General features: G+C 35.0%; 1 protein-coding gene across 2 annotated transcripts in view; it reads right to left on the reverse strand.

Moving 5' to 3' along the window:
* DOK6 (docking protein 6) overlaps positions 1-22,250 on the reverse strand; it is a 248,444-nt gene that overhangs the window by 39,351 nt on the left and 186,843 nt on the right. The window contains exons 7-8 of one of the 2 annotated variants that reach the window (XM_040549754.1): positions 8,117-8,234; positions 2,248-2,484 (exon numbers count right to left, since the gene is read on the reverse strand). In XM_040549754.1, the coding sequence (XP_040405688.1) occupies positions 2,399-2,484; positions 8,117-8,234 (204 nt within the window). In that variant the 3' untranslated portion in view covers positions 2,248-2,398. Of the gene's footprint in view, positions 1-2,247; positions 2,485-8,116; positions 8,235-22,250 lie in introns of those variants that run through there. The other variant, XM_040549753.1, reaches the window with a different exon arrangement.

The raw sequence follows: 22,250 nt of genomic DNA on the forward strand, positions 1-22,250 counted from the left end.
TCTTGGAAACTGAAAACAAACAGCTGATCAAAATCCTCTTAATAATATTTGGTTCCAAAAAAAACCAACACATTAATACTGTCGTCAGGCCATCGTACTTTTCACGGATAGCTAATTCTCAGCTAAGTGTTCTGGTCAGAAAGTAGATGTTTTACTGTGAATGCATGATAATACTGACTATAAGTAAGTTGTACCTCTCTGTTTAGGTCAGCTTGTATCAAAGAGACATGGGAACAGTCCGAGGTGGCTATACAGGGCTCAGCTGAATTTGTAGAGCAAAAAGGATTACTGGCAACAGCAGCTCCTACCAAGTATTGTCCATCAAGACAGAGGGTTAGAGAACCTGTCTGCTACCCTGAATGGGGATGAAACTGAAAGACAGACGAGAGGCAAAGAGAAGATGCGTCCTTAGCTCTGCCAGCACAGGGGTCAAGCCATGCCTCCCCCATCCAGGCTGCTGCCTGAGGCAGACTAGAGAAGCAGGTATCAGACCGGGATTTTCTCCACTTGGGCTGGGCTGAGACATTGGGCTGATGGGACTCCGCTAGGAACTTAGCTGTTCATGTTCTGTTATGTTGCACACACTAGCAGTTCAGAGAAAACTAATGTACAGTCCCATTGCATGTGAACTTGGCCTAGCAGCAACAACATTAATATGAAGTCACTAATGACAGTAGTAAAGATATTTTCATTTCACCCTCACTTTCCAATTGAGGCATTTGCTGCTGAACAGCAAAACACCTTGTACCACTCATGGCTTTACTTCTCTGGTCTGTTGTTAGAATAGGTATGGCTTTATCATACAGTGCTGCTTCATGCTGAATATGCATGTGGACGTATTTGGTCACAGGTAGGGAAGGACAGTGCCTTTGATACTTGTAATGTAAATGCCAAATCACCAAGCAGCTAACTCCAGCCTTCCTCTCATTTATACCAAATCCTGTCACTTTTCATTCTATCCCAGTTTGGTTGTGCATTTTTCTCTGCTTAATAGAAGAATATTTTGTGTGCTCTTGAAGTCAGAGCTATAGAATACCCTCTCAATAGACATTGTCATAGAATTTGGAAGGATAAACAAGTATCCAGCAGCTAAACAGCAAACTTACTTCTAGTATTCAAACGTGGAGCTACAAGGAGTTGGCAGACCAGCTTTGGAAAGTATGAAAAGCTTTCACTTCAGTGAAATCTTTTTAACTCTGCATTGGGAGGAAATTCCTATTATTCACAGTTCTTACTTCTGTGAAAATTATCATAGTGTCTTACAACATATCATTCTGATCAAATAAAAAGTTGGCAGGATATCAGCATTCACCAAGATGAAAAGGCTTTTTTAACAAATAGAGAATGGAAGACATTCTAAGATTTTTTTGAACATACTCTACTGAATAATGCTGTGATTTTTTAAATCAGTTCTGCACAGCAAAAAATCACTATGGAGTTATAAAGAACATATTCTTATGGCTTGATTAAACTGAACATACTGGGTAGGGTGTCCATTATGGTTAAATTGAAAATGCTTACCATGAAATCAATAGTCTGCACTAATATCAGACTCTATGTTGTGTGCTACAAATATTGTCACCATAATATTGTTGCAGATTAATAAGGTGGGATACACATGATGGACAATCTCACAGAAACAATTCCTGCAAATAGGAACTAAAGAAAATACATCTTTTTTGCTCAGGTATTTTTTTCATAAGTATGCAGGGCGTGGTTTTCCCTTCCCTTCCCTTCCCTTCCCTTCCCTTCCCTTCCCTTCCCTTCCCTTCCCTTCCCTTCCCTTCCCTTCCCTTCCCTTCCCTTCCCTTCCCTTCCCTTCCCTTCCCTTCCCTTCCCTTCCCTTCCCTTCCCTTCCCTTCCCTTCCCTTCCCTTCCCTTCCCTTCCCTTCCCTCTCCTCCCCTCCCTTCTCCTCTCCTTTTCTCTTTTTTCTTTTCTTTTTTTTTCTTTTCTTTTCTTTTCTTTTCTTTTCTTTTCTTTTCTTTTCTTTTCTTTTCTTTTCTTTTCTTTTCTTTTCTTTTCTTTTCTTTTCTTTTCTTTTCTTTTCTTTTCTTTTCTTTTCTTTTCTTTTCTTCTTTTCTAAGGGGGCTTAATGCATTCATGATTTTGAGTAATAATTTGACTAGAAAATAGGGTTTTTCAGCTTAGAGATATTTTCAATTTATTTGAAATTATAAAAATGAGCTATTAAGCCTGCTGACAATCTTATTGATAGTAAGTGTAATGACATACTTAACACAAAATAGTTCTAGCTAGAAGAGTCTGGATTTATTGGTGAAAAGGTTTAATAGAAAAAAGCAGTTTTCACAAAATTGACCTTTGCCAAATAATTCAATTTTCTCTTCAAAATAACATGGTTAACCTTTCTTGTTCAGACAATCCAATGCCAGCTGACAATTAGCATCCACGGAGCTGGTTACATCTATTCTCCCACAGCACATGTTCTTTTTCTGAACTACAGGTCTCATGACACAATGCAGGTCCTGGAATTTTATCACAGAACAGAGAGATCAAATGACTGCAGCAGTCCAGCTTCAGTCAGGAGTATACATGTTGTCTTGAGCTAATTCACACTAAAAATTCCTGGGTTTGGTTAAATTAAGCTAGGGCCAAAGCTTAATTTAATTCTCATACTGAGTGAGAAGTTATTAATGAAATCATCAACCTAGGACATAAAAAGAGATTTATAACTAAAAATTTCTGTAGTTGGTACTAAAAACATGTTATTTTTTTTTTCATTGAGTAGAAAACGCAATCGTTATATTTAACTACTTTCCATAAACTGTTCAAGCTTTCAGTTGTAACCTCAGACTACAGCGACTTCTGAGCTTTCTGGTCTAACACAAAATAACTTTGCTGATGAGTGATCTCACTGGAGGACCATATACTGAGAGAAAGAGCATCACAACAAAGGCCTTAAATGAAATCAGAACTTCTGAATTTGACAACGGAATATGCTTTATTAATCATTTTTGGCATTCCCCCCCATTTTTCATGTCTTGTAACCACAAGAACCTTTTAACAGCTATTTATCAGAATGAAAAAGAGTGTGTCAAGATACTCTCTAGAGCAGGTCAGTAATGCACTTATTTAGCTATCGCAATCATTGTAAAACAAAACGAGGTCCTTCTTTACTAGTTTCTGAGTAGGACATTTCCATTTCCAATATGACATTTTAAATTCAGCTTAGTGATGCACTATTTTGCACGGAACTTCAAAGCTCAGAAGAAAAAGTTCTAATCTTCAGCATAAGACTTAAGAAGCCACATAATACAGTCATTTTAAATAATTTAGCTCTCACACATTCTCTACTCTGTATCTTGTTTCAGGTGTCCTTTATTCATATTTCAAGTTTTATAGGCTTCATTTGCTAATGTGAAAGTCTTGATGAGATGCAGAAAAGGAAATGGGAAGGTGGCAGGCTATAAAGCATGTCAGCAGCAAAGCTGCTGGTAGACACTTAGTGAAACATTACTGAACGATCAGGTTTAAATAACAGATATATTCTAACATTTTATATTATCCACATTATTCTGGCATCAGATTAGCTGGGGAAATGAATTCTGTGCTCTTTTCCTGGGCGTATGAACAAACAATGGAAATGCCAAAATGATGAATGTCCTTCAATTCATTTTACATACTTTAATTTGTAGAAAACTGCAGAAGCCCACACAGGAAATTCCTGCAGGATTAGCCTAAGGAGGGCTGAACAGGATGATTCAAATCCTTCTAAATATTTAGCAACTCAAATAATATCTAATTATTCTAAATGGCATATGAAAAGGCTACTTTGGAAAGGCTGCAAACTTGTAGCTGGAAGAAATCATGTATCTGTCTTCCTTTTAAATACAAAGCCTTTTACCTGAATGGGTTAACCCTAGATGCTATTCTATTTAAAATATATTCAAAAAAAAAAAAAAAAAAAAGAAAAAAAAAAAAGAGAGGAGAGCTCCTAACAAGGCCAAAGACAAGGAGCAATGCAGGCCTGATTTCTGTGGAGGTTTGCATTAAAGAAGAACCAGAGGTTCATTCTGTTTTGATTTGCAAAAGTAGATTTAGTTTCTCATGTCTTTAGTGTGAAATACAAAAAGCGGTTTCATCAATAGCAAAATTCCTATGACTTCAGAGAGGCTACTTTTTAATTCACTGTGTTTTTATTTTTCATATATACTTACAAGCTTAAATGATGCTTTCGGCCTAAGACCTGTCTCATTGAAGATTATAGTTTTATTTCTCCAAGTTCCTCACTGAGTTGAAAAATGTAAGACTCTTAGCAGGAATCTTAGTGTTATTTAATCACTTTGTTATGTGTTTCCTACAGAATTTGATAAGCAATTGTGATAAGCAATTTGTGTTGGAAAAAAGCATTACTGTTCTCTTTAATAGGATAACATGTAAGGTGTTACTGGCATAATTCTTATACAAACACACTCACATGAGTACCTTCATAGAAATTAACAGGATTGCTTAAGTAGGTAGGTGTTCATCCCTTTCTGTATGCAAAAACAAAGTCCAAATAAGAAACAAACCAGACTCAAACACAACAGAGGTGATTGAAAGCAATTCTTAATTTTGAATTTCTTGGAGAAAGGCCAAACTGTAATTAGATTTTCTGAACATAGTTTCCTAAGGGATTTCCATAACTGCAATACTAAAAGCTAACGTAGGTTTCCATACCAAAATTTTATTTGGCCTTGTTTGTTTAATAATATCTAAACCGTGATCAAAATTTGTACTATCTGCATTCTCTACAGCAAGGCCCACAAAACTACATTTCAGCTAGCTGAAAATTCAATCTGCAATCCTTTTCCATCCTAAGCAAATCTAAATGCCCAAATGGAAAATTTTAAACCATATCAAAAGTGAATGTCATTAACATTTGCTGTATAAAAAGACATTCTCTTTACTTCAGTTTTTAATTTCTTGTGAAACAATGCTAAATCACATGCATGATAATAACAATAAACAATGACTTATGAGGGTAGATACTGTTTTTTCTTTAAGTGAAATTATTCTATCACAGAAAGACTAGAATTTAACCTGATGGCCTTAAAAACTTTGTGATTTTCTGCGTGGCAGCAATTTCTGCCCCCCCCCCCCCCCCCCCCCTTTTTTTTTTTTTTTTATATATTGTGCAGTAGGGCTTGCCACATACCCAATGTCACGTCAGGAAAAGAGGAGAGGCAGTGCACAGCACTGAAAGGACATGACTGTGTCAGCTAACAAGGGCCCATTGCACAACCTACACGGCAGCTGCAGATCACATGGCAACTCTGCCAGACCTGCAGCACTATACTGTAAAATTTGAAATGAATACTACTGGTGATGTGCTACCACTGGGAAAAGCCAACCACCAACTTGTTCCTATTTATAAGATTAATTAGACAACTAAATTGCTACTTTCGTCATAGTAGTGCAATCAAGAACTGAAAGAGTGCAAGGAAGACCAAATAGAAGAAAAGGTATATAAAGAGAAACTAGTCCACATCATTTTAAGATATTTTGTGCAGTGTGTGTTCCTTTAACACTGTTATTCACTATTTTAATCTTTTTGGGTCTGTACATGAAGGATTTTCACAGGCAGATGGAGGATGATAAACCCAGTATCCATCTATTGAATTGCCTTTTTTTCATCTGAAATAGAGGCTCTAAAAAAAACCACCACCACCACCCTTCTTACTCTGCAGCATATTCATTATCAGATCAACTCACACTACTAATTAAGTTAAATATAACTGCTAAATAACTCCCAAGGAGCCAATTTATCTAAGGTAGTATGAGTGCATATTCATTTCTCCTTATATATCACCAGCTGTTATTAATTAAATTCTAGTCACTTCAAACTGCAAGTCTGAAATATCTGCCATTAGGCAAACACTTTTGCACTGTATTTAACAGTGAGTTTGGATGTTACTTTACTGTTACTGATAGTAATCTGGATATAGGTAGACACCATGATAGTTATTTCATTTTAGAATCTGCAAGACAGTGGGAAGAACATGTGAAATTTTCACATTTTTTAAATGTAATATGCTTTGTCATAAACACACATGAAGTGCTGAACTGAGTTTGCTGGACCACTCTCTAAATAAAAAGTCTCCTCTCTGAGGGTGAAATATAACTTTTTAGACTCAGAGAAGATCATGGTAGCAGCAAGTGTTTTTTTCCTCTGCAACAACTCTTCTCACCTGTGTGTTGTGCTGAGGTCAGTGTTGAGGTAATGCTTTAAAACTGCTTCCTCCCTACCCACCTTCCACCCATGTGTGAAGCATCTGTGGGCTAATGCTTTGTTGACTAGTAGGTCTCTTCTGTGCAAAGACTATTAGTATGAACAGGTATTAGAACAAAAGGTGTACTTTCTGCTCCCTTAAGCTTCTGCACAAATATACTGCATTTAATTAGCCAGAAGCATTGCAGCAGAAAGTTCAAAGAGATCTTCATTACAGATAATGAATAATATTATTGCATGTTAAAGTTTTGCAATTGGAGGCAGGGAAATTTGTCCTCTGGGTGCATTTCTTAGCCCACTGTTAAAACTGGACTGCTCTCTCCTGAAATCTACTACGCTTTCTCAAGTTTCAGTCATTGTAGTACATGTAAGAGGAATGAAAATATTAAGTTCTGAAATATTTATTAGTCCTATGTTTCAGTGGAAGTGTGAATAAAATCTGCCTACTTCCAAAAATCAGAATTCTTGCATTTTTAATAATACACTTCCAATATGTTGCCTCCTGCAGAGGCAGTTGGTATGCATATTGAGTGAGTATTCAATGTATCAAATTTTGCTTTCAAATTGTACTGAATTACAAAGCCCAGTTATGAGAAATTAAAGGTACAGCAGAGATAAATAACGTTCAATATTATCACGTCATGCATATCATAACACTTTCACTATTCTTTTTCTAAAGAAAAATCTCAACAAGAGTATAAAAAAAGGAACTCTTAACACCTCTATAAAAATATTTTTTTCCGTTCTTATTGTGTTCATGAAAGATATCAGTGACATAATAATTTTTTTAAGGTGATCTACAAGCACAACCTTTTTCACAAACAACTTCTGGAAGGTTATTATTATTTTTTTCATTAGTTTTATTTATCTGTAAGTCTGTAATCATGATTAGCAGTTCACTTTGTTGGATGGGGATGAGGAAAAACAAATGCTGTACCCTTTAATGAGTCACCTATTGAATTCACAGCTTACCTGCTGATTTTAATTTATGTGATAATTTACAAAACAAATACATTGTGGATTTAATCTATATATTGCATGAAAGCATGTAATATGTTTTCTTGGGCTGCATACTCTGGTTCTTGAGCAGTTTCTAACCTCCCACCTAAATGTAAATTGCTTATGCAAACAGCTTATTAAAAGGAATTCAAATGAAATCCTTAAACTCTTGCTCAAGGAATAAGTTTGCTACATTTTTTTTTTTAAGTGGAAACAATGCTTTTAATTAATGTCTACATTTTACATTTAATGATAATGTCAATTTCCTAAAAGATACAAAATAATTTCAGCTTAACAGCAGTGAATCCTCCCTATCTTCCTCCTTATGTTAATTATACGATTTAAGCAAATAGCTTAGAATCTAAATATATGAAAGAGATTTGGATACAGAAACAGATGATAGTTGTATACAGCATGTCTGTAAGTTAGTCTAATCAACAATTCATATATACAATTCTCCAAGCAAATTCACCAAGAGTAGCTCTTATTCCTAGAATTACTTAATTCTAATCTTGCAACTCATACAGCCACCTGATGTAGATTTAATTGGGCACCCTGAGGTTGCACAAATCTTATTGGAAATCTACACAATCTTATTGGAAGACAAGTACTAAAGCACCCTGACATTCATTAGCTACTGAGAAACTACATTGAGCCAAATTGTTTATCTAGTTTTATGTAGTGATTCTTGGAATAATTTTCACCACTGGTTTACAAACTGAATAAAAGAAACCTGCTTTATGTAAATTTGGGAACCCCGCTGCGGTTCCTGACAACTGATAAAATGAAATGGAGAGAAAACCAGTGTAAATAAAAAGCAATCTGCATGAATTCTGGTAAAATGGAAAGAAGCTAATAGTCATGGCATGTACTTAAAAGGAACTTGCCTTGCAAACTGTAGATTTCTCCAACGCTGTTCTGCCGGGTGATATGATGCCAATATGCACTTCGAGGAAGTGAGATTGACTTGGATAATGTCATTGGTTCAGACAGACTGGTCTGGAGCTAAAAAAGAAATCAAACATAAGGGAAAGATCACACTATACTATACTATACTATATAGATAAATATTGAAATCATAAATTGAACCAATGTTGTTATGAAGACACTATTTGCTGAATTACCACAGATTTTCTTCTACCATTTAAGATGCACTGTAAGCATTGGCATTCCGAATGCTCAGAAAAATGGATGCAGAAGTATACTTTGCTATACAGGTTTGCTAGCAGAATTTAATATTAGCATGTGAGAGTATGTCCCTATTTGTCTATGGCTATTCTTACCACCACCGGGATTTTGTTATTTTCTTCTTTACTATAGTGATGCATTAGTATATGCCTCAAATCTCAAAACCCTCTATAATCACATTTATTTTTTGTCATTTAACCTGCATATTGGATTGAATATCCATAAAGATGCTAAAAAAGAATCTGAGACAACCAGCAGAGAATTAGCAACGAAGGGTTATTAGTCCCATAACCCTCCATTTAAGTGGAGGCATTTTATTACCAGTACCAGGCTACAATCTCAAGAGCAAATTTCCCAGTCTTGGGGACTTTATGTAACTGAAGGCATGAATTACATGATAAGTGTCCACATCTACAAGAGCTACAGCACAGAAACCTGACAGGAGGAATGTAAACTTTAATAAAGACAGTTCTGTCTCCAAAACAGATGTGAAATGAGATGTGAAAGAAAGACAAGACTAGGCTACAGGAAATAGAAACAATGACAGAGGATTTTGCATGCTGATAATACATCTGATAATGCTTTGGATACGTCTGTGTACCTTACGCTTTCTCTGGCTAGAAGAAAAGAAAATTTATCTGCAAAAATTGTGTATCTCTGGCTTTATAGAATATAAAATACAATCAGTAATTTGTGGGATCTAACAAATCATGGTATCTGTGGAGCATGTCATTTCTTCAGATGTCTGGAAGGATCAGCGCTGAAAGGATCAATTGCATGTAAGGATTTAGAGAAAAAAATCCTTAATTTCAGGAGCAGGAGCAGGATGGTGAGGGTGGTAGTCTGAAAGGGTAAGCCTAGAAACCCACATTTTCAGAGAGTCCTTCTACAGAGCAGAAGGTATTCATGGTTTAGATCATTTATTGCAGGCTAATGATTAATTCCTAGGGACTCCTCTTTCAGAATAATGCAAAATTCAAAAAGCCATTTTTATCCATACAGTCATATGATATTCTGTAATACTAATTAAAAACATACAAACAAAAACAAACAAATCAACAAATACGCAGCTTGTTTAGAAACAATATTTACCCAAAGATCTACAATTATTTCATTGAGTATTAATATTCATTGACGTGTGGTGAATATTTCGATCTCAGTTCAATCTATTGTAATTCCTTCATTTTTTTTTCTTGAGAATTATCATCAAAATTAATCCCTTTCTATAGCTAATGTCTTCACAGCTCATTTATAGCCAATATTTCATTTCATTTGTCAGTGCTGCAGATCATCACTACAAGCTATTCAATATGAAGTAAAGACCGTGAAGAAACATTTCAACCATTAAGAAAAGTTCAAAAGCTCGATCTATTTTTGGGAGATTGGGGAGTTTAAGTTTTTCAATGTACAGAAGTTCCTTTATTGTGGAGATCAAGGCAATACCAAACCTTCTAAGAATTACTGTTTCACTATAGCAAGAGTAACAAAGGTAATTTTGTTGAGTAAGAAAAATAAAACATCATGTAACTTCAGTACATGGATGCTTAATTCATAATTTAAAGGTAAACTTCAGTCTAGGCAATGGGCAAAACTCTTTATTATTATGCATTATGAACAAATTCCAGTAAAGAGAACTGCTTTGACTATGGTTCATTGTCTCAAAGATAAATCTATGGGATGAACTGAAATAGTTAAAGTTATTTTTTTTATTCATGATCTGAGGTGATTAATTCCTGCCTGATTTGACCAACACTGATGCAGAACAGATGCATATATTAAAGCTGTGAAATAATTAAAAAAAAAATCATTCTTATTTTAAATTAAGATAAGAAATGCTGTAGTACATTGTGAGCATTCACAATATTTTGTTTCCTCAGATTCTCTAATTAAAGAATAACTTCTGATATCACCTTTTGGGTAAAAAGTATCACTATATGCTAAACACAATATGGTCTGAAGAACTAGATTTCTTTGGGGACACCATAGGGAGAAAAAACAATTTATATTTTATGAAAATACTATCCTCAGAAAACAAACAAACAAACAAAACACCAAAAAATTTAAAATACAGTCAGTTTTGTTTTTAATTTGAGACCTTAAAATATAAACATAAATATACAGAATTCAAGACCTTAACATCTTGTCAGTAATATAAAGGATGATAATCTCATTGTACATTGATTTGTCCATGAAGTTATTTTTACTAATTGTTAGATCATTATTAACTACAGTGTTTATTTTTATCATTTTTATGAATAAAAATTAAATTATTGGTCAAATGTACATTAGAACGATAGAAGACTTACTCCTACAAACTGCTGTTTGCAAAAATATTGCTATGTTCAAAGGAAAACGGATAATCAACTGTCAGAAACCTACTTTCTGTAAAGAACATCTTATGTGCTAGCCTGTGGGTGTTTCACATAAAAAAACTTGAATCCAAGGGGAAGAAAACAAGCATCTAAACATACATACAATCAATTATTCATATATAATTAAATAGATTTTTTGCTATATTAATTATTACAGGTTAAACAAGAATTTAATGTACGAAGATCTACTGTTTCAAAATCCTTTTTTCCACAAGTGTAAATGAACTTCTGTTAGTTAACAATGTTAAAAACAAGCAATTTACAGATCATGGAAGGTGAACCAGAACTGTTAATTTATAACATAATTAGTCACTCAGGTTTGAGACTTGTACTCCAGAGCAGTGGAAGAGATCACTCTGGGTAAATTTAGAGACTTCATCCTAAATATTCTTCTTCCTTTTCATCTTCTTATTATGCCTCAGAAAACATAACAAACCAAACCAAACCAAACCTGAATTGTCCTCAACCTTTTTCTGATTCCTCTAACTCAAACAGAAAACATTTCCTTATAGGAAAAATCAAGCAAAAAAACTCTAATTTTCCTCTTTTCTCTAAAAATTTAGCCCATCAGTTTCCTACATAGATTTATTTCTGTCCTTGACTTAACAATATAGCAATTGAAAAATATCTTAAAAAATTATGTCTGCTATCTCCTTAGGCTTATTTTCCAATTACAGAATTAAATCAATATCTCTGAGTATGGAGGCCAAAGTTCTGTTTTGTTTCCCACTCTAGCACATTCTCAGGAGCTGGCAAAACAGGCTCAGACACATTAGTATTAACTGTTCAGAAAGGAAGGGCCCATAACAGCAGAAGTAGCACAATCACATAGAAGAAATAAACATTTTTCTCTAGGAATGAACTAACTTTAATCTTTGCTAACTAGATTTAGAAATATAGAGGAAAGTAAAAGCTGTATACCAAATCAAGAATGTTAATATAATAATGTACCATTAACTAAAGCATGCACCTAGAATGCTTTTGCTACAAATATTCCTAACATCTGATGAGATTTCAGGAAACAAAAAACATTATCTAGACTTTCTTGCCCACCTTACGAGGTAAAAGTGATGGGGTAATTAGAACTTGGGAGAAGAGTAGAAATGCATACATCAAAAGCACACTAACTCATATATATATACATATATTAAAAAAAAAAAAAAAGCCATCTCCGAAGCTTTTTCATTATCAGACGTGAAATACCTAGTAGTTTGGTTTTACCTAATTTCTTCCAGAATCTTTCTTTGATAAGATACCTTTCATATGGTGAACACTTCTTTTCTTTCTTGGTTACTTAAAATCTTAAGTCATATGAAGCTTTACTTTGCCAGTGACAACTTTATAGTTCTTAAAGGACTATTTGATTAAAATAGAAATGAAAAAAAAATTATTAATGTGTTTCTCTAAGTTGTTCCTCATATTTTTTCACTATTGTTCTTTCATGAAACAAGGCTTAGGGGCTAAATTTTTGTTTTAATTCCCACAGGGCAACTCAACTGACTTAAATAGATTTGTTACTCTGTTATTAATAATGAATGCAATTCCAAGAATGGAGCCTCTTACATATATTAGGTCTCTGAGTTTTGATCTGTTTAACATATTATTCTCTAATTTTCTGTTTGCATTAAAATAGTCAAAATATAAAAGGCAAAAGGAAATAAATTTGGCTTGGGGAGAATTGATCAATATACACTTCAATCTATATTTTAATCTGCAATAAAGATATTAAAAAAAAAAAGAAAGATATGCTTTGGAAATAGTTTAGTTTATTACAGATAAAAAAGGCTGGCCCATTTCACTTTCTCATTAGTCTTTAAAAAATAGCAAGAGAACCAGGTCACAGAAGACTAACAAGAATTGTAATCTGGAGACATGAATTTTACTATTTAGATATTTTTTTTCTTTACAACTCTAAAGAAGATTCCTTTGTGAGTTAGCTTTGAAGTAGAAGTAGAGGGGGTACAAGAAATATATTTCACTTCAAGAATACACAAGTTGCCAGTGGAATGGCACAAACTCATTTCACTGGTACCCACAGTGACAGATTATTGGAATTCAAAAATTACACAATCTAGTAGGCAGCATCAGCCGAGCATAAATTAGAGCACAAAAAAGAGAGAAGTAAAACACTTTTTTTTTTTTTTAAACAATTCTTAAGTTAAAGCCAAGAAGAAGGTGTCATGTTTGCCTTTTTGCAAAGCAGACACTATTGTATGTTCAACTTGTGTACTGTGATACATAGACCTGTTCTACAAAAAGCAGTTTCCGTCCTGTATTGTGAAGCCGATTATTCTTATGTATAGTGCTTTACATATGCTTCTGTGAATTTATTTTGCTGTTGCAAACAATTTGTCCACATTGCCTTTTAAAATTCTTTTTGAATTCCTTCTCTTCACTGACCCAATTTCATATTGTAATGGTAAGATCAGGAAGTTTAATGATTAGATAGTATCTTTATCCAAGACTTATGCAAATACCTAATAGGATGCAGGATATATTCCTATGGAAGTCCAATGTGAATGTTTTGCCCTTTGGTGATGTACTATTTATAACTACTCTATGGCTACAGTTTTCCCATAACCTTTTGTACAGAATCACTTATCTTGCTTACAAAATAGTCATTCATGCATGATTTGGACTAAGTATTTAAAGGTGCCCACTAACAATAAAAACGCTTATAGGTATCAGCATACTAATTCTTTCCTATATAGTGCTTTATGTTTCTTTTTACTTTTTATAAAGTTTGCTGTTTCTGACACAATATTGGCAAAGAACTCCAGATATATGACCTCATAAGTATTCTGGAAAGACTTACAGAAAAAATAGCTGTGAAAGTCATTTCAGTGATTTCAACCTTTGTAATATATTTCTAGCATTTGCATTTTCAGTAACAATTCTAACCTTGTAAGGACCTTTTAGAGAGTTTCTTAATCAATTATGGAGGAAAAAAATCTCAAAATACTAACATTGCTTTGCAGTGCCAACATGGATGATGATTAGTCTTTGGCTGTGGAATAATATTATGTAGGAATAATAAAGCAGTGGTGAAAGAAAAGCATTCTGAAGGTAGATTCAGTGGGACTGATATTTTTTATGACTGTATTATAATGAAAGAACTGGGACATTTTGCTCCTTTTCTGGCAGAAGTTCTTTTTTTTTTTCTTTTTTTTCTTTTTTTTCTGTGAAAGAAGCTAATAATAGATCACTATTTTCTGACAGAATAGATTAATGTTGGAGGAAAGTAGCTGGGTTTTATAGTGCATTGGGATTATATTTGTTAAATGTCAGTAAGGTGCGTGTCTTCACTTATTTTTGTTATGAAATTTTGTTTTTGTTTCTTTCTTTCATTTACCACCCATGGAAACTACACTGATTACTCTGAGGGCAGAAGGTCAGGTTCTTTACAGGGTTTGAGCTATTGTATTATAAGCCATATTTGAACTATTTTATCATTTTTTTTTTATTGCATAAAAACATTTACTAATAACACAGGAGATGCTGCTTCCAAGAACAGAGTTGAGACTATTTCAATCCTGACTACACAGTAGGTCTTACTGAAAACAAACATAACTAATTGTTATGAGTCCCAAGCAAACAGGAACAATTCCTAGCAGATTGAACTAATGTGTTCAATATATATGTAATAGAGAATCCAGTATTGCACAGGTGCTTTGGCAGACATCGATTGTCCTTCTGTCAGCATGATATGGGAGCTTTTATCATAATAGAGATTGGTGCTGGATGACACAAAAGAAAAGATTTTTGTAGACCTGCTGCCCTGCAAACATACAGAATTTTGGGATAAGACTGTGTGGAACTATAAAATAATTTCTCTAAGCAGCATCACTCAGGACAAAATCTTCAGATTTTAAAGGGAAAAATCTCCTGGGACATTTGAAAGTGGTTTGCTTAAAGGTATGATTATTTCCAGATGGGAAATGGGGAGGATCAGAGTGAAAAAACAATTACAACTGAAAACAAAATCAAAAATAACAACACCTTCCTACATATTTTCTTCAAGTTAAAAATGGTAATGAATCACAGTCTTAGAACAAGCCCTCATATGCTTAACTGAAGACAGGTGGCATATAATGCAATGATATAAATCTGCTTGTGTTGTACTACCTTAAGTTTCTAAGATATGTTCTAGGGGTCATTCATCTCAAGCAGTTCATCACTGAAATATTCATTTTTGTCTCATTTCGGAAACATGTAAATTATTTGCATCATTCTGAGTGTTAGTGGGTGATATGAAATTGATGGAGGGCTAGGAGAAATTTTGACCTTCATTGAATCTAGGAGTTAATAGCAAGACAGTCAAGTAAAGGCTTGCCAAAGGACAGGAGGAAAGCCAATGTCACTCATATCTTCAAGAAGATTAAGAAGGAGGACCCTGGGAACTACAGGATGTTCAGCCTCACCTTGATCCCTGGGAAGGTGATGGAGCAGGTAATCTTGGAAACTCTTTTCAGGCACATGGGGGACAAGAACATAAAAGAAAAGAAAGAGTCCAGGTAAGGGCCAATAAAATGGCTAAAGGACTGGAGCATCTCTCCTATGAGGAAAGGCTGAGAGACTGGGACTGTTCAGCCTGGAGAAGAAGAGGCTCAGGGGAGATCTTATCAATGTATATAAACACCCGAAGTGAGGGTGCAAAGAGGACAGGGTCAGGTTCTTTTCAGTGGTTCCCAGTGCCAGGAGAAGAGCAATGGACACAAACTGAAACACAGGAAGTCCCCTCTGAACAAGAGGAAATGTGATTATGCAGGTGACTGAGCACTGACACAGGCTGCACAGAGAGGTTCTGCAGTCTCCCTCCTTGGAGATATTAAAAGCCATCTGGGCATGTTCCTGGGCAACCCGTAGTAGGTGAGTTTGCTTGAGTGGGTGGGTTGGACAAGATGTCTTCCAGTGGCCTCTTCAAGCCTCAGTCATTCTGTGGTTCTGTGATGAACATCTCCAAAATTAAAAAGTAGGTTTTAACCAAAAAGGGACGAGTGTTTTATCTATCTTCTGAACAATATAGAGATAAATAAGTTGGGGTGGGAAAAATGAAGTTAAATGAAAGAGTTGGAGACATCAAAGACACTGTCTGCAAAGACTGGTGTGTTTCACCAGGAATCAGTGTTTTCTCAGGAATTCAACCTGAGATTTACTGTATTCCAGAAGGTTCACTTTCATAAGGTGTGTCAAACCAAAGTTAAAAATAGTGAGACTTGCTATCAGTGCTGACTTACGCAGTCTTGCCCTACTTCCTCTGTACGCTTTTTGGTGTCCTTGCTCTGCTGGGTATCCTTCTCTCTGACAATGCTGGTCGTGTCTCACCTCAGCCTGATATGCTTTAGAGAAGATTTCAGAGTATGGAAGTTTTTTCATGGCGTTGCTCGCCAAAAGGTATGACATCTTAAAGAAGGATTTTGGGCACTTGAAGTCCTCAATGTTTTACTTGAGAGTATTGGAAAGATAGCCTTTCTGACTTCACAGAAGTTGCTTTGGCCAGTTTTAGAGCTAGCATGGTAAAAGTCATGACATGAAAAAAATGACTGTTTGTGAAGAACCCTTTCAAAACGCTCTAGTATGTGGCAAGAATGGTGAATTAAGAATGTCCCTGTTTGGGCAAACCTTACCAGAGTAAATTTGGGGCTGAAAATTTGGAATTCTACAGCTTACACACGTTTTGGCAACAAGATGCTAGAATCTGTATTGAGTGTTCACTGCACAGTTACTTGAGTTTCAGTCTTTCTGATAAAATAAATGCCTTGGACCTCACAAGCATGTTTATGACATTTTTCTTGTATAGTCTAAAATAGATCAGTAGTTCCCAATTATACATATTTGTGGAAATCACATTTATTTTAGTTACTTCATCTCTGTATATAGAAACTGCTGATACCAATGAACTTTAATAAAATGACAGCAATACAATTTTCTGAATACTTGCTAAACAATCATCAATATTTTGCCATGATATTCCTTATTAAGCTTGTCAGTGAGTGACTCCAGTATTTAGTAACACATACAGTTTTGCTGACCTCTACTTTCTGACATTTTCAGAAGTTAATTTTATGTGTCAGACACAGACATTTCAATTAAAAAGAAAAAAAAATAACACAACAAACCCATAAAAATCAGTATCATGTAGCAAAGCTACAGATGACTCTTCAAAACCTTCCAAAACAATATATTTTCTTTCCATTAAGTATTTATTTTTAAGCATCTCAAATGCATCTTCAATCATACATATCAGGGCTAGTTATACAATGCACATGAATGTAAATTATAAAGTTTTAAAGTAGAAAAATACTTTTTTTTTTTTTTGAGGGGGGACGCTAAATACACTTGCCTGTTTGTTTATGCAAACACAAATATTTTTTTAAATTTCACTTAAAATCATTTATTCACATTTAGTTTAATATTTACTTCAATAGCTTCATTGCCTTTTGTGTTTTTTACAGATTTAAAATAAACAGAGAAGCTAGTATGTAATAATAAAGAACTATTCCTTTTCACTGTATGTGCCCACACAAATGGAGCTCTCATTGATCATGTATATAGATAGACACAAACAAAATTCTTGACATTTCTCAATTTTAGAACTGCAATAATCAATCATTCAAAATAATTCACACACTTCTAAATAAATATATAAATATATATTGGATTTAAATAAATATATTTCTTTTTTTTTTAGCCCAGAAACATTTTAAAATGAGAGACAAAACTCTCCAAATCAAAGTCCAAATTTCTGTATATAAAAGAAACTAGTGATTTTTTTTTCTTCCTTACTGATGCTAGTTTATTAATGTAACAGAAATAACTGCGAATTAGGAAACCAATTTGGAAATGGGGAAATTGAGAAGTGTGTGTAAATTGCTGTATCTTTCAACGTAATTGTATCAGCCCAACAATCCTACAATTGGCATTTTTTCCATTAAATTCCATTTTCAGACTATAACTCACTTGAAGTTGCTTGGTATAGTAGAGGTTGTGGTTGCATGACCAAATGCCCCATAATTCAAGAATTTTAAAATCCACTGTTGCCATTTAACAGAAAAGAATCCTTTGCTGCTGTGTTGGTAAGTTCCAACTTCACAAAACAAAGAAAATAGTTATACCTGTTGCCATGGAAATCTGCAACTCGAACTTTTTTTTTGTCTTCATGTAATATGAAAGGTATGTAAAGGTGATCACGAAGCAATGGGAAGCATCAGAAAAAAGCATTAGAAGAAAGACGTCATGAAAACAACAAAGATTTTACCAAATCTCTTAGCCAGTAGTAATTGTAACTTTTACCACCATGCCCTAAAAGGAAATCGTTAAGAATAATGAGGGGACCACAAGTTCTTTCTTTTTATAAACAAGAACCTATACTGATTTGGCAATGGATTTAGAATCATAAACATTGTAAAGTTATGTATTCAACAACCAGCCATATGAATACATATGAATCTTGCCTGGCAGCTACCTTTATGGAAATTTATTCTGACAGACTGAATACCTGATGAGACTAGCGGCTTTTATCCTGAGACAGTCATAAGTAACAGCATGGTATATGCTTCTATCATAGCATTAAAAAAATGTAAAAATCATTAAGCCCTTGCCGTTGAATGCTGCAGAACTGAAATATTTTTGAAAAACTTATTCTTGAATTTTAGATGGGTCAGTATTCCAAAACTTTTTATCATCTTCATCACAGACATAGGCAGCAAAACAGAAGCGATCCTTAGCAAATTTAGGGGTGACATCAAACTAGGGAAGCAGGCAAAAGCCCAGATGGGACAGCTTCCATTCAGAGGAATCTCAGCAAAGCAGAAAAATGGGCAAACAGGAACCCCATGAAGTTTAGCACTGACAGATGTTAATGCTGCACCTGTGTTAATGCCTCAGTGCTTGAGTACATGCTGACTTGCTAGGAAAGTGCCCTGTGAAAAGGACTTCGGGGTCCTGGACATAACATGAATGACAACTGTAAATGTGCAGTGATGGAGGTTAACCACATATGGGACCACATTAGCAAAAGCATAGCCAGCAGGTCTGGGGAGGTTACGTTTCTCCACTATTTGGCATTTTTGGAACTTCCACATCAGGAAGTTCAGCTGTGTTCACATAGTCTTTAGGTTTGTGCCCCAGCACAATAGAAACCTCAAACTGTGGAGAGCCTGGCAGAGAACCTCTAAGAAGCAGAATATGATAAGCGACATTGGATTAAGGGATTATTCAGCATGATAAAAAGAAGGCTAAGAGAAATCTAACAGCCGGTTCTCTCTCTCTTCTTAAAGGTATGCCATAGAGAAGACAGAGCCAGATCATCGCTGTTAACAGAGACGCACAATGAAAGGACAAGGGACAACAGTCATAGGCTGCGGCAAAGGAAATTCCAGACATAATAAAAAATTCTTCACAATGAGATTGTGGGCACTGGAACAGGTTCTCAGGATCTACATCCTCGGAAGTATTCAAAACTTGACTGGCTAAGGCCTTGGGCAACTTGATCTAGTTTTGATGTTATCCTAGCTTTGAAGAAAAGATTAGATCAGCTGGCCACCAGTGGTCCTTTCCAATATTATATTTTTCTGGTGTTATAATCAATGGGTTTGAAAACCTAATGAGATGTACTGTGCCAGTGTGTAAATCTGACATTTCACAGCAACTACAGCAACTACATCGTATAAAGATGTGCAGCTACTACAGTAAGTGAAATTATCAGGTCAACAGTTCAGAGACTAGTCTGTCTGTACTAGTGGCTTTTATATTTCTGCTGAACCAGATTCTTGAGCACTGAAGAGCAGCTGATAAATATAAACTGTTAGTACGGCTGGAATTATTCAGGGGATATCAGTCATGTAAGAACCACGACCCAAGGCTGAGCAGGAAAAGGAACATAAACAAACCCTGTCTGGACAGGCTTTGATTAATACATATCAAAGGCAGCTTGTACTTGGAAAAGGGCCCATAATTCAAGTATGTTTTTTTAGATACTAAGTATCAGTTGTCTTCAGTCTAAACATAATCAGCGACATTATTATAAGGAATTGTCGAGTTAAAAAATATATCATATTCAGAAAAAGGAACAGAAATGGGGAAAAAAAGCAAAATGTTGATAAAGTGTGAATTTCACCTATTTTTGTCATACCAACAGGTACCTGATGAGCCAAAGCACATAAAGCACAGAAGGGATTTACAGAGTAACTTTACGACTATCATGAGAATTTCTGATCCCCTCTCAGATTATTACTTTTTATAAATCTCCCATTACCTGAGAAGCACAGTGTCCATCTGTAAATCATCGATAAAGAAGGTTCTTATTAATCAGAGACAAAGCATTAGCTATTCCCTTGTGTGATATAAAGAACAGAGTTACTGAAATAGAGGAAGGCCTTAGCTGATGGAAGACGCAGAATGATACTATACTTCAAAAGGCTGATGGAAACTGTGTGAAAAATGTGTTTTTCAGAAGTTAATTCCTCTGTGAATAAGTAATCGACTATGATCCAGGATTTGTTTTGTTGATGTGCTACTCCCAGCATACTGCTGATTACACTGTGACCTTGGGCAATTCATACACAGTTGAATTTGGCCTTAATCTTTCTGTGCCTCATTTTACTCATTAGTATAATTATTATAATAATACCTATCTCCTGAGAGTATTGGGTGGCTTCATCAGCTATTATTGTGGCTAATAATAATAGGAGCTCTATAGGCTACTTTAGTTTATTTTACAAGAAATGGTTTTCTCAGAATAGCAGAGAGGAGATTAATAATATATTAAGCCCATTGGAGAGCTGTCCTGAGAATTACTTTTCTAGTAATACTTAAGTCAACATAACCTGTTCCTCTGTTAAGAGAGTTTAATGATATAAACCTACCAGCACGGTTATGCAAACAAGTTATTTAAAGTGTACACAATGGCAAAGAAAACTTCCCTTCCATACTAAATGCTTTTCAGAATTTACTTAAGGGGACGGTTAGGAATAGCCACATAGTGTGTGTCAGACATGCCACAACTACTGTATAATTACAACAACCATTCCTAATTTATAATTCGTATCGCCTATGGCTTTTAGCAAATAAGACTGTTAATCAAATAATCTATTTTCTTCAGGGAAAGTTCTTTGGCTCTTCAATTTCTTGCATTTTCTAGAAAGAAATATAAGTTTCAATTTGACATTGCCTCTCCAGCTATTTTGATAGTTCTGTAAAAATGCAGTATTTTGCAAAATATTGCAAAAAATAAAAAAGAAAAAATAGAATAAAATAAAATAATTACAAAAAAAAACACAACACCAAAACTTCAAATGCACTTATGTTACCAACATTAAAATTCACTTATATTCAAAGGTTAACTTTGTACAGCTGAAATAAACTACACCCGACTTCTAAGAAATATGTACCTAGCTCTTTAAAAAGTTCCTAGAAATGTAGATAGGTGGCTACCTGGATTTTTAAAGAGCTTACATGCTAAACCCTCAATAGGGCTTGCATCTTCATATACCTGACTCTGTAAAAATCTGTGCCTTATTGCATTAAAAAAAACCCAGACTTTATTTAGTTGCTTAAATTAAAATGTTCACAGTACAGCATATTTGAATTCAAGTATACAAATGAGGTGCACAGAACAGGGAGAACAGTGTTCACAGGATTCATGCAAGCAGGTTTAGGACAGATTCGTAGGATGAAACAGGGTCCTGTCAGACAAGAAATTGTGTTATCTCAGTTATGAGATACCTCTGAGAAGCTTTTATTACAAATAGGTTTTGGTTCAGCTCTTACTTCATATTAGGAAGAAGATTTCAATCAGAGTCTTAGGTAGCACGATAAGACAAATCTAGAAGAGCACTGTGATATTATACAACATATTTCAGAATTTTTTAAGAAGAATCAGAAGAATTTCTAGGTTAGGATATATATCCACGGAAAGAGGTACCTGGGTTTTAGTCCCTAGGACAGATTTAGAGCATGTTGTTGCATTCAAGGTCATCCAGACCAATAGCTAAGGATAAGAGAGAGTTCAAAATTGTGTCAGGCAGAGGAAGGAATTGAATTTATCCCACCATACTCTGAGTGAGAGCCCTCATGACTATGACCACTTCAAAAAACATTAATAAAGCCAGTGCAAGCTCTAGTGAATAGCTTTTTAAAAGGCAAAACTGCATGTATATTACATCACCAAGTACCAAAATATCTGATACACTCTTATACAAGGATTTGCCAACTCTGCTCCCGCACCTACCCACAATAGTTATCTATACACTTCACAGAACTTCATGTGGTTTGCAGTGTTTCTGACACAACAAATAGCTCTGTCCTCCCACCTGCTCCAACACTTTGTTACCATAGTAAAGACTTTCCCTATCCTGTGGTTTCATTCAAACACACAGAAAACATTCAACAACAACCACTGCTGGCAACTTCCCCCACCTCATCCTCTCACTGCCTGTATGGCACCCTATAGGAGGTAGTA

Source organism: Cygnus olor, chromosome 2 (genome assembly GCF_009769625.2).
Source record: "Cygnus olor isolate bCygOlo1 chromosome 2, bCygOlo1.pri.v2, whole genome shotgun sequence".
In the NCBI taxonomy this organism is placed as follows: domain Eukaryota; kingdom Metazoa; phylum Chordata; class Aves; order Anseriformes; family Anatidae; genus Cygnus; species Cygnus olor.